This window comes from Gadus morhua, chromosome 13, assembly GCF_902167405.1.
Source record: "Gadus morhua chromosome 13, gadMor3.0, whole genome shotgun sequence".
NCBI classification, from domain to species: Eukaryota; Metazoa; Chordata; class Actinopteri; order Gadiformes; family Gadidae; genus Gadus; species Gadus morhua.
In genome coordinates this window covers 26100357-26114130 of record NC_044060.1, presented here as the reverse complement: position 1 = coordinate 26114130, position 13774 = coordinate 26100357, and the positions used below count along the sequence as shown (strand labels likewise).

The window sequence follows — 13774 nt, the reverse complement described above, 5'->3', positions numbered from 1 at the left end:
ATTTCAAGTTTTCAGTTTTCAAGTTCATGTTTGCTGACAGATATTTAATGAAGATACGCTTTATGATAATAAATTAGTGCTATAAAATATTTGCTCGCGTGCTTCCATTAATTATCTGTGCCCATGCTTTTTTAAAATAAATAATTTCCCAAAATGTTTTTAGCTCGCACGCATCGCGCGCTCGCATTTTTTTTTGGTGCCTGCCCTATTGTGCCCCTGTATGGTATTGGGTGAGCTGACGCCCCTGGTCCTTCTCTACCCATCACACCAATAAAACGCAAGAATGCTCCCAGCATTGACTATAATCAGTTCTACAACATCCTACGTTGCAAAAAATAATTGAACATCGGCTGTAAATGGTCTTTATGGTTATCTATTTTCAAAGTTGGGTTGGGAGCTGGACGCGTTTTCGGGAAGAATCATTTTGTACCCACCATTGTAAATAAAAAGAAAAACTCGAGTTGAAATATTGTAACGTGAGGGTTTGATGTGTGGTGGTGGATCACTCTTTATGAGAATAAACAGCAGGGAGACGGTCGGATGACTCTCAAGCTGTACTTTACTTTTCAACTCACAACCACAACACTTCCTTGTTTGGACCCATCACGTGACTGAACTAACCAATCAGAAGCTAGAATTTAGACTGAGGTAAACGTGAGGGAATCAGAGAGGCAGATTCAACAGAATATCCTGACTGTTAAATATGCAAATAATAACTGTGTAACATAAATATGTGAATGATTAACTGACTAAACATGGCAAATTAACTCAATATAAATTAGGCTATATTAACTTATTCTACAACTTTCAAATATTTAACTTCTAAACCTTACATTATTATGGATTATTACATGGCTCTTCTCAATGTTGTAGACTGCTCCACTTACTTGCATGGGCCTTCCCAACGTTCAGATGTCAATTATTTTTTGTTTATGCTCCGTTTACTTGCATGGGCACTTCACAACTTCCGGCGGTGAACTATGTTTGATAATTCACTGTTGCCAAGTATAATTGAACGGCCGCTGTCAAGGTAAACGAAAGGAATTTTTGCCTTTTGCCATTGTAATCTAGACTAATCTAGATTAATTCCAAAATTAATCTAGATTAAAAAAATAATCTATGCCCACCACTAATTATTTTACATTATAAATATTATAAACATGTCACTTAACCTCACTGCTTGTGTAGCAGGGTTAATGCTTCCCACTTGCCATTGCCAGCGAGATCCTTGCGCTGGCTGTGGTAGTAAGTAAGTAAGTTATTAGTCAGAGCAGTTAAACATGAATCCACACTTTGGCGATGTATTACGGGAGTCTAAATGTACATAATACTGTCTTAATACTTGGTTGCTTGTACATATATATTGTGTTGCTTAGAGTCAGTAATTACATTTAAATGGACTTTAGGCTTAGGATCGCTAGCTTGGCTACCATGTGCTTTGGTCGTAGCTACTTAGTTAGAGTCGACTTCGCCAAGAAAGTGTACTTCAGCATGTCTTTCATGTTAGGCTGCCATTGTGAGGGTTCTCAACGAGCATTTCCCATGTTAAATATTCCACCAGGTATGTCACCAAACGCCCATTCAAATATTTTGTGAGTCATATGTTTAATGTGATATTTATTTTCATGTAAATGGTCAGTCTACGTATACCCCGGCTGAGAGAGGCTGCCATTGTGAGGGTTCTCAACGAGCATTTCCCATGTTAAATATTCCACCAGAATAAACGGCTGGCTGCCAATGGTTCCATCGTGGTCTCAATCACACAACGCAACGAGAGAGTACGCAACTACTACACTTGTATAGCAGTTAGTCGTCTGAGATATAGAAAAGTGTCAATCCTTCGCTGTTCTTTATTTTTTGTGCAATGAATGTAATCTATCAAGTCATGATTCAACCCTTAGTTCATCAGTCATGTTTATTCAAAAATATTGAACTGAATAAATTAACAGGGTTGAGAGGCGAGTTTACAGCATAAGAATAATGAAAAGGGGCAAAATCACCATCTAGGGGATCAAGTAGGTCCCGTTAGGTCCTAATGGCAAGTGTTTTCAATTGGTTCAGGACCATAGGCTTGGTCTCAATCAACTCCCTTTAGGTCATTGTTTTCCTATCTCAATCATCATCATCATCATCATCATCCCAGTCCTCTCTGATGGAGATAACAGACCTGGCAGATTAGAAGGATGGAGGTTCACTGTTAAACAGATTGAACAATAAGTATGCAGAGCAAACAAAGGTATGCGTTTATGGCAAGTCAAAAAAGTTATTGCAATAACCAGCGATTGCCCTGTTCCTGAGCTTAACCGAAAGGAGCCATCTTCACGATCGCTTGCGGCGCAAGTGAGCGTACGATAAATACGAAAGGTGGCTACACCTCTGCCCGCAAAGCTCGGCTTGACCGTTGAACCCTTTCATAGAAAATCAGGTAAGCATTGGAGGAGAGTGCCTCCTGCAGGGTGGCCTTGCGTACAGAGTCATCCGATGTCCAGAGCCACTGTGAGGGGTGTTGGCCTTGGGGGTGCGGGGCGGGGCAGCGGCGGAAGGTGATGAAGTGTCCCGTGTGCATGTCTCCATGGTGCACCAGCACGGCGGTGAGCTGGAACAGGTACTCTGACGGTCTGTGAGCAGGAGCACATATAAGGGGCACAGGAATCTAATGGCAACAGTTTGATGGAATGCCTGCATATCTTGATGTAGTTACCACATGGAGGCAGAATACTTCTTACTCTCATTTGGTGCCCCAAAAGCAGTGCAACATAATGTTAACAATCCCACAACGAAAAAGTTGTGGGAGCATTTCTTAATAAATAATACAAAATAACACAAATTGCAGTTTCAGGGACTTACGTAAAGGACGGGCCATATATGAATGATGGGGTAACTTTAAGAAGCAGGACTATGCAGAGTATTGCTGGATAAACCCGACCAGATGTTCAAGATGAAAAGCACATGATAGAAAGAAGGGGGTTGTGTGAGGTCATTTATTAAAGGTTGGGTATGGGATTTGCGAAACGCAGATTTGTATTTTCAAACACTGACTCTACCCATTCCAAGGTAATGGACGCGCAATCATGCACGAGCGCGAACACAGATGCGCGAGAGCGAGCCAGGCTAGCTAGGTTGGCGTTTAGGCTTGTCTTCTAGTGCTATGTCCAAATGTCGATTAGCTAGTTAGCTAGCTGCAGTAGCTACCGCAGGATAACAACAAACAGAAGCTTGCTCTGGGTCACGAGTTTTGAGTACGTGCCCGAAGGGGTCACCCGCGGGGGGAGTGCAGTACGACCGTTTGATTTACGTACTTACTGTGCAATGCCACTCTGTGGTTCTGGAAAACATTGGCTGAGCCCTGCCCGTTCCACAGATGATTGACTTGTTTAATTGTCATGTCAGTACTTCTAACTCAGTGGCTGTAAGTGGGTTATGATAAGGATTTCAAGTAATTTTGCAAAAAAAGAGAATTCCATACCCAACCTTTAATGGTTGTACATTCCCAACATAGCACCTATGGTGATTTTTTTAGTGAATGTATGCGTCTTTCCATCTTATTTAAAAAAAAATTGCGAAAGAACAGATCGTTAACCTGTAGTCATGTGAGAAGTTGAGCTGTGTTCTCACGGCAGGGGAGTGGATGAATTGATGAACTGAAGCCATTGATCCATTGGCAAGGGGCTTGTTGTTGTTATGGTGGTTGCTGTCTAAAAATAATACATGAAAACATTGCTGGTTAATTAGGGGGAAACAATTCCCTAGCTCATTAACGATAAAGATTAACAAAAGTAATCATCGGCAGTCATTGGTTCAAATGACTGCCGAGCAGTTTGCATTGTGACGGTATGGCTTCTCTAACGTGAGCTTCATCACAAACAGCGCCGTTACTGCATTTTATTTTTACCATTGGCCTACACTTTAAATAAAAGATGCCGGTCTACCGGTGCCATTTTGCATTGGCTTGTCAACCAGGTCCTGTTGGGTCTCCGTGTCGGCGGATATGGGGGGACATTTGGTGCGTTGCATCCTCTGGACTGAGGATCCATTGTGTTTGTAGCGGTCCATGGAGAGGAACTCTGTGAAGTGCACATGTTCCTGTCTCTTGATGGGAGTCCCTTCATTGGACCAGGTGAGCCTCTGCAGGTGAATACACAGGCACTGTGGCAGCTGGAAGACAAACCATTCTTCAAGTTGTGTAACCAATTCAACAAGACTGTAGAACTCATCATCTATACCGAAATTAAGTTAAATGGGGGATTTCAAAATAACCTATTAGGATGAAACTGAGTACTCATTTGATTTAAATAAAAGCTGGCCATGACCATGTAGAAAACAAGGAAGGTTTGAAAGAATATAATAGAATATAATGGATCAGAATAGAATCAATAGTCAATTTAATTAATGGATAATCGTGGTTTGTTTTGTTACATTTCTGAGCCAGCAGTGAGTAAACAGAAATACAGTAGGATGCAACTATGATTAAAACATCTTCATGCCTGATGGAAGGAAAATTACCTTTCCCAGTTTCAACTGTTTGACAAATGTGGTCCGTTGGTTTTCCAGAACATGGCCCTTTTCTCTGGGACCCTGTTGAAGCTATGAGATGAAGAATAGAATACTAACACTTGTTTTCCTTTCATACCATGGAAGCATACTTGAGAGGAGCCTTCGTACCTTGGTGCAGTTTTCACACTCCACCTCTTTGATGGTTTCAGAGGAGATGAAATACTGAAGACATTGATCGAGTGAGAGGGGCCGCCCCTGGGAAAGGGAAACGATTCATTATTATCATTCCACTTCTTCTTTATATTCATACATGTTATCCTCTCTCATCCCTTACCCACTGAGGAGACGGTATGGGTAAGGAAAGGCTTTCAAATGAGTCGTACCGCACTGGACTCTACAACGCAAAGATAAGAATACATTACACAATATATATGATAAGCAACAATCTTTGTCTTATCGTCTTTCTATTGATGAATGAAGCAAACCTGATGCTTGCAGCGCTTGCAAGACATATTGCTTGTCAAACGGCCATGGAAAGGATGTTGAAACTTCCAAGGATTCAGGATTGGATGAAGTGTGGCTGGAAAAATAAATAAAGGACCGGAAGAGTGCCATTTAATGGGTTTCAGGAAACAACTTGTGGATCCGTTTGGACTCCAAACAATTCCAAAACGTTCTCCCTGGGATTCATCTCCCAGACCCCCAGACATTTACTGGCTGCTGGACCCCCCTACACTCACTACCTCCCGGACCCCCCTACTTTCAGTGTCTCCCCAACTACATTCACTGTCTACCCCTCACATTCACTGTCTCCCACCCTACATTTACTGTCTCCCCCTACCTTCACTGTCTCCCACACCCCCTACCTTCACTGTCTCCCCCCTTACTTTCACTGTCTCCCCCGTTCCTTCACTGTCTCCCCCCCCTACATTCACTGCCCCCCCCCCCCCCCCCCACTGTCCCCCTCCAACCTTCACTGTCTTCCCCCAACATTACCGTCTCCTGGAACCCCCTACATTCACTGTCTCCCAGGCCCTGTAGTGGGTTGGGGAGGCAGTGGGGAGCGTAGCAATCGATCCTTTCATATAATCTCTATTATTGCTTCTTATTTAGCCAAACGCCATTTAGCATACATAAAAAACAATATGTAGAACACATATAGTAGATTAGGTATTTATGGCACCTATAATTTATAAGGAACCTGTACGTAGAGACTTAATTCAGATAAGTATGCCTATATTTCCTCCCTCTTGGCCATTTTTTCCAGGAATATAATATTCAGTTCCATTCTTATGCAGATGACACCCAGCTCTACTACTACCACCAAACCCACCATGACCTTCCCTCCCACCTCCCTCTCCGATTGCCTCCAGGAAATCTGTGAAGAACTGAAATAGATATATTATAGAGGGATTATCAGTCTACGTCACTCCCCGCTCTAAGCGCATGTCATATGCAGAAAGAGACGAGAGCGACAAGAGCCGCAATCATGTCTTGTTGTGTGTGGAATAAAGATCCCGGCCATTATACCACAGATACTCTAGCTTCTATAGCATATAACCGCGTTGTCTGATTACAGTTTATTCATTTTTCACAATTTACCAGCTCTCGTTTTGAAGAATAATCACCGCACCATTCGTTTCAATGGGAATCACGACAGTCTATACCAGGGGTCGGCCACTGGCGGCCCGACATAATGTCTGGCCCGCCAGATTGTTCTGAAGTTATATGATTTTATTTTTTTAAATATCGAATATCTATATCTGTTAGCTTAAAGTTTTTTTTTTCTTTCTCAACCAATATTGAATTTAATTGTATCAATCCTGCTACTACTCCCGGAAGGTTAGAGACACACGCGTCACGGTCACGCATAAGCTGCGAGGGGCTGAGCGGGAGTTATTGGAAACTATGCAATATTAAATTAAATGGAACCCCCTCTATATGCCTATATATAACAACCATGGCTACCCGACATTACGTATTTTTGTGTGATACTGCACGTAGATAAAGGTAGGAGCTGTTGACAAAAGTCCACAAAAGATTTAAGACGGCAAGCTCTGAGACTCTGATGAGGCTACTTCGCCTACAGTGCGTAGGCTCCCGCCATGGTGTGTGTGTATATGTGCGTGTGCGCAGTCAATCAGCACCCGCCGTGGTGTGTGTGTGTGTGTGTGCAGTCAGTCAGCACCCGCCGTGGTGCGTGTGTGTGTGTGTTGTGTTGTGTGAAGAGTTTTAAGAGTGGTTGGCTGCTTTTTGAGGTGCGCACTACTGCCCTCTCTCCAGCATAAGGCCTTTCTACACTGCCAAGCCGGTTCGGTCGAGGCTTTGCACGCCCAGCGATTTCACTGTCTTATTTAAAGTTTCCTGTGTAAAAACGAGGGGGTTTAATCCCCCGTTAGTCACGTCTCGGGCTTTCTTGGTTCACTGGAGAAGGCGGGGCTGTGCATTCTAAAGAGTCTAGAACTCTTTAGAATAATTTGCATATTCCCGAATGTTTAAAAAATGTTCTGAATGAAGACACCCGCATGCAAGAATGAGTTCACATCTAAGTGTAGGCTATAAACGCTTTTAACTATTTACAAGTGCAAAAACGCTTTCTTTATTTTGCTGACCACTTTTGTGTTAGGGATGGGTTAGGGTTTTTTGTCCCAACGAAAGCCTCGTAAGGACAGTTCCTCTGCGTCTCTCTGGTAGATCGCACCATCTTTCAACGTCTTTGTTTAATATGACTGCATCACCTTCTCTCACATGATCAGCAGCTCGCGGATTTGCCTTTCTCTCCAGTTAGAACTGCTCATGACGATATTGCTGCGTGGTCTCTGTGGAGACTGTGCAGCAACACCTCTACCCAAAGTGATCAGGCATGACATTTACGTGATTAGGGCATAGACTTGTTTATATGTACGTCTTTTAAGAGTCATCTAGTGCTTGGTAGGCAAATGAATAAGCCAGCTGACCGGCCTGCGTCGCAGTTCCAGATGCACTTTCATTAATCAATTCCTTGAACTAGCCTTTGATAATGTTCTGGCCCGCCACCTACTGGCTGGAATTTTTTTTTGCCTGAGGCCAAACTTAGTTGCCAACCCCCGGTCTATGCTTTCAACATAAAGTGTACATATTTATAATTTGAAATTCGTCCCAGCCTTTATACCAAAGATACTATAGGGTCTATAGCATATAACCGCGTTTTCTGATTACAGTTTAATGTAACAGTAAGCTGACAACATCGCTAATTAACACCGCAACTGCAAATTAACCACACAGAGATAACGATGGCAACCGGTCAAACAAATGTTCTTTTTGCGATCATTCTTCGCGCACATCCGCCGTGTTGATAAACAAATAATCCCCCTATTGGCACCAAATCCACCCTGTCTAAAATAAATGACTCCATCTCCATTGTCAATTATTCAGTTTCCCCCTCTCCCTAAGTCAAGAGTCTGGGTGTCGTCCTGGATAGCACCCTATCTTTTCAGTCCCATAACAATAATGTCACTCGATCAGCTTACTTCCACCTACGTAACATCTCTTGCCTGTGCCCATCTCTCTCCCCCAACAGAGCTGAAATTCTGGTTCACACCCTGGTCGCATCGCGTTTGGACAACTGCAACTCTCTCCTCTTTGGTTTACCAGTCCATACATAAATTACAACTGGTACAAAACTCTGCAGGCCGATCATTACTAAAACCCCCTTCATCAGTCACATAACACCTGTCCTGCAGCAACTCCATTGGCTCCCCATCAAATATTGCATCATTTACAAGATCCTGCTTCTCACTTTCAAGGCCATCAACAATCTTGCCCCTCAGTATCTTACCGAGCTACTCCATATCAAGACACCCACCCGTTCTCTCGGATCGTCTTCCTCCATCCAGCTCACCCTCCCACCTGCTCACCTGGTTACCATGGGGTCAAGAGCATTCAGTCGCTCAGCCCCCCACCTCTGGAATTCTCTGCCTCATGACATCCAACACTCCAGCTCCATTATCACTTTCGAATCTCACCTGAAAACGTGTCTATTCAGCCAGGCCTACTCCCTTTAAGTCAGTTGCATTCTTGGGACTAGAATGACCCTACTCTTTTCTCTTGTACACTGTTTTATTTTGTTGTTGGTGTTGTTTTTTGCTTGCTCTTATGAATGTTTGATTTTTTAAGGTGACCATGAGTGTCAAGAAAGGCGCCCATAAATTAAATGCATTATTATTATTAGTCTATTGTTAGAACAGACATTACAATATACAGTATAAGCACGTGCATTTACGCTACCATGCATGTGAATGTATTTCTGTCCTCAGAGCACCCATCGCGAAAGATATACCTGTACTTCTGCAACTCAGAGTCTTGTCAGCTTGCTCCGGGATACTCTGTTGTATAGAAAAAGGCAATCATCATATTATGTATCAATTCATGCATCTTTTACTTCACCAGTCTAATTCAGCAACCTGTTTCCATTCCAACAATGAGAGGGCAGGGGAAGTCCACTAGACTACTTGCCTTAAGGGACTTAATGTCAAACAAATGACAGACTCTTGGCAGCCGATCCCTTTCCTCTTCCAGAGAGGACGTGAGCACATGAAAAAGCTCATGAGCATCCTATGGTGGAGCAAAGTCAGATACAAACACAGACTGTTGACACAGAGTACTCACATCAAAGGCCATGTTGAAGATTAGTCCACAGGGCGAGTCAACATACCTGCTCTTCAAAAGAGTTGATGTGCCACCTGTACAATCTGAGGACATCCAACAGGCACCCAGCATCAAGCACATTCTCCTCCCCAGGCGCATCGCTGGACAGGGCTGTTGATCGAACATTTTCTGATCATGTCTGTCATGTGTTTATGTTTAGGAAATGCCAACAATGTCTCCATGCATGGATAAATAAAATAATGGATCAAGGAGATGTGAAGGAATAAGGTCATTACAAGTCAAAGTTTGGGCCAACAGTAATTGATTGAGGTTATTTGAAGCCAAGATGAACAGTCTGAGTCTGGGCCACGATTTTGAAAGAATTGCAGGAGAAGAGAGATAAAAGGAAGGGGGTCATTTCGCTGCCAAGTTAACAACAGGTAAAGCTATGTTTTCATTATTATTTATAACATTGCGATGAGAGACAGCAACGTCAAATGAGGTCATTTGAGGAAGGGACAACACAAGCAGACGCGGATTAACTCACAGGCTGCCTCGGCTGCAGCCTAGGGGCCCACGTCTGCAAGGGGCACTGGATGACACGACTATTTAAAAAAATAAAACGTGACCCCTATTGGCCCATAATAAGAAACATTAAAAAATGCTAAAACATACTGAATCACCTGTCTCTGATCTGTCCATTGAAAGCGATATTCTGCGAGTATTGCACAGCAGTTCGATTTGTTTCAGTAAGGATGTTGTGATTTTGCCTCAGTAAAACACCCACTGCTGCTGATGTGGTAGGCCTACCTCACGAAGCTAAAGGGTAACAAAGCTATAAGCTGTCGGTCGGTCCACAGAGGGTCATTGCAGCTATGGCAAATTCACACTTGTTCTGCATGATTGCTGTTTTAGTAGAGGCTTTCTCAAAGGGTGTGTGTGCCATTGCGCCCCCAGGATGTGCATATGGGCCATGTAATATTCCTAAAACGCTTTTACACATGGCACTAAATTACACTTTTTTTTGTCTAAATTAAGTTATTTTGCATGATCAGTAAGGGGGCCTCACACAAAAGGTAGCCTTGGGGCCAATGACCACCTTAATCCGCCACCTTCACACAAGTACCAACAAAGGGTAACAAACTACTAAACTAACAAAACGTAGGAGGGATTGGGAACGGATGTGTATGACTTTACCAGGGGAAATACTTGGAATGATGCCCTTCACGGTATTATCCATAATATTGGTTATAGCAGTATTTTTTGACTAAATGATCACAAAAACTCTACCAACAATGTAAAATACTTAAAAACTTGGAGTTTAGCTGAAGATGTATCTTGTGTAGCATATAGTGGCTATCTAACCTTTGAGAAGGTTCAGGAGCATGCTGGACAGCTGCTTGTCTTGACTGGACTGTCCCTCAGTTCTTTGTGAAAAGCTCTCCAGCCAGCGTATGAAGGAGGGACATGCTGCCAGACCCTGGAGCAATGAATTCATGAAGCAGGTATTGCCCAAGTTCAACAAACCTGGAACCATCCCTGTGGAAGGAAAGGAGTCTTGGTAAATCACCACATTCTGCAAAACATGTAGATCCACAACAGCTTACTTTGAGAGTTGACTCGTCAATGAACTCTTGCTTGAGTTTACTGTGGTCAGACTCATCCCTAGTCAGAGATGGCCACTTCATTTCAGTACCTCTCTTTTTCTTCTTTTGCCCTGTGATTGGTCCCCATATAATGTAAGCTCCAGCTGCCACTGCTGCAGCTATACCACCGACAACACCCCAGTTCTTCATCAAGCTTCTGAAATTGTATATCACACACACACACACACACACACACACACACACACACACACACACACACACACACCTCAATGAATTGAAATATTGTGGAAAAGTTGGGTAAAAATAACCCCCTTTTGTGTGTTTTGTTTAGAAGTCTGACCTGAAATGCAAGAGGAAGCACACGAAAGTGCCTCCATATTTATCATACAGTCTCTATAGTCTCTCGTTTATATAGACATAACTTAAGGACGATTGTTTAGCCATTCTTTTGTGAATAAAGCGCAGTACGACGCGAATCGATATAAGGTATTCCAATATGTTGTTCTGTACAGCTCTATTTTGTTGTTTACTACATGGCGACGCTATGCCATATGAAACCTTACAGTGTTAGAATAATCGATTGAATGTAAAATAAGCTTAGCGATGGGGCCCCTAGCCTCGACTAAAAACAGCCAGCCATAGCATGTTAACTAACATCGTAGTTAACATAACATCGTAACGTGAAGACCTCTATTTGCCCCTCACTACACAATACACCCCTGCAGAAATAGATCATGCACAACATTGAAAAAGCGCACAACTTTCTGCTAGTAGTGCTTTTTATTTACTACTTCATTAAATATATACAAGTTTTGTTTTTGGTTGATGTCTGCAGATGAAACTTTTCATATCATTTTTGACGTACTGGATTTCCTGACTACCGCAATTTTACGGTTAGCTTAGGTAGACTCTATATGGTAAATAATAGACTCATGTTTATTTGAGGAATTAAGAGATTATTATTTTTTTTACCTTACTGCGGATCCAGTACTGAGGAACTCTCGAACGAGCTGCTCAGAGGTCTCTAGTCGGCGCCACAACATTGTGTTACCATTCGGAACTCTGTTCTATGGACTCATGTTTCGGCGGAATACAAAATAAACCGCACCGCTGTGTACGGAAACGCGATATAATATGTACGAAATCGTTCCCTATTCACTCCCTCACTATTCCCTATATAGTGTTCATGATATAGTGCACTATAGGGAACGAACAAACGAGAATTAGGACACTACGCTGAACATTTCTAAGCGTCATTTGCGTCAGTAAATGCGCCGGGTATTTGTGTGACGCAGAAAGATGCGCCCACATCATGTAAACAAACCGGGCACTCACGAGGAAAGCTGGAGCTTGTAATGATATTGAATGCTACATTTCCTTGATCAAGTTTTTTTTATTAATTTTGAATGTTACATTTTCTATGCTAAATCCCAAATAAATTGTTGACATTTCTAAACGAAAGCCGGAGACTCCATCATTAAATGTATTCGTTTTCGCGGTTATTCAGCTTCTTCTTCTCCTCCGGAAAAACACGACCGCATTGCATTTTGGTATACGGGAGTGTTGTGTATGTAAGTGGATACAGAGAACATAATACAGTTGGACCTTGATGCTGTGACAACGGACAAGTCTTTTTCCTCTGTCCTTTTTCTCTGCCTCTGTTCGGTGTTGTTAAATCATCACTTGCTTGCATAATTTGGATTATTAGAATAAATTTAAGTTTCATAAAAGATTAGTAGAATGACACCACATTTAAATATATATTATATATGTATCTGCATTTATTTTATTTTTAAGTATGTTTACAAGCTTACCTGTTAATGTAATCAATGTATAGCGGAACTATTGTTCTGAGGTGCAAGAGGTGACGTTTATTGTTGTAGCACCAGCATCGGAGCATGCAGCGCATGCGGAACCGCTCGTTGAGATAAGTGCGGTAATATTACATTTGTTAGTTCAACGAGAGACACACAGGGGAAAAGTTGCCTCTGTGTTACCTGTTTCACTCCCTGAAGTTAACGCGGCCAATGAGGTTTGCATAGTTCTTTAACTTGTAATTATCATGTGCTATTCTCTGATAATATTCGTATTTATGTAACACATGTATGATTTATATGCTTTTGTTTAGTTCTCACGGCATGTTTGATGGCAAAGAGGATGATGAGACTCACGCCTCGTTTCCACATACGTACATTCTCGTATGCGATCCAACCGTCTCCGACCGAAAGTCCATTCATTCCTATGTGATTCTCCGTAATGTCCGTTTTTCCTCCGAGACTCCTCCCCTCCGTAACATTTCTGTCCGGTATGTCCGTAATATACGTTCAAAAAAATTAACTTTCGCCGTCGTTTTACGGAGATACCGTATGAAAGTTTTTATGTTTTTCACAAAACTTGTAGGCTAAGTACCTTGCAGGCCAAACTCCTCAGCGATCTCTTTCCAAGCCTGTTGGTTTTGTTTTTATCTCTGTATATGTCGATCCTCATGTTCCAAAGTACCGGTCTCCTATCCGCTTATCCGGGGTCGGGTCGCGGGGGGAGCAGCTCATGCAGGGGGCCCCAGACTTCCCTTTCCCGGGCCACATTGACCAACTCTGACGGGGGGATCCCGAGGCGTACCCAGGCCAGTGTTGAGATGTAATCTCTCCAACTAGTCCTGGGTCTTCCCCGAGGTCTCCTCCCCACTGGACGTGCCTGAAACACCTCCCAAGGAAGGCGCCCAGTGGGCATCCTTACCAGATACCCGAACCACCTCAGCTGACTCCTTTCTAAGTAAAGGAGCAGCGGCTCTAATCCGAGTTAGGGAGACGCCAGCCACCCTTCTGAGAAAACTCATCTCGGCCGCTTGTACCCGCGATCTCGTCCTTTCGGTCATCACCCAGCCCTCATGACCATAGGTGAGGATAGGAACGAAGATCGACCGGTAGATCGAGAGCTTTGCCTTGCGGCTCAGCTCTCTTTTCGTCACAACGGTGCGGTAAAGCGAACGCAATACCGCCCCCGCTGCTCCGATTCTCCGGCCAATCTCACGCTCCATAGTACTCTCA

At 43.0% G+C, this 13774-nt stretch overlaps 1 protein-coding gene across 3 annotated transcripts; it reads right to left on the bottom strand.

The window, feature by feature from the left end:
* Positions 1-1889: 1889 nt before the first annotated feature.
* usp30 (ubiquitin specific peptidase 30) lies at positions 1890-11979 on the bottom strand. 3 transcript variants are annotated; one of them, XM_030375025.1, is made up of 13 exons: positions 11700-11979; positions 10817-10923; positions 10486-10659; positions 9188-9291; positions 8989-9087; positions 8813-8858; positions 4980-5074; positions 4829-4888; positions 4663-4749; positions 4504-4584; positions 3930-4155; positions 3581-3695; positions 1890-2618 (listed from the first exon to the last, which is right to left on the bottom strand). In XM_030375025.1, exons 1-13 carry the CDS (start codon positions 11768-11770, stop codon positions 2369-2371), a joined length of 1515 nt encoding a protein of 504 aa, XP_030230885.1. In that variant the 5' UTR covers positions 11771-11979; the 3' UTR covers positions 1890-2368. The 3 variants fall into 3 exon arrangements, with proteins under 3 accessions (XP_030230885.1, XP_030230886.1, XP_030230887.1); XM_030375026.1 differs by having other exon boundaries at positions 3930-4125; XM_030375027.1 differs by lacking the exon at positions 8989-9087.
* Positions 11980-13774: the final 1795 nt, after the last annotated feature.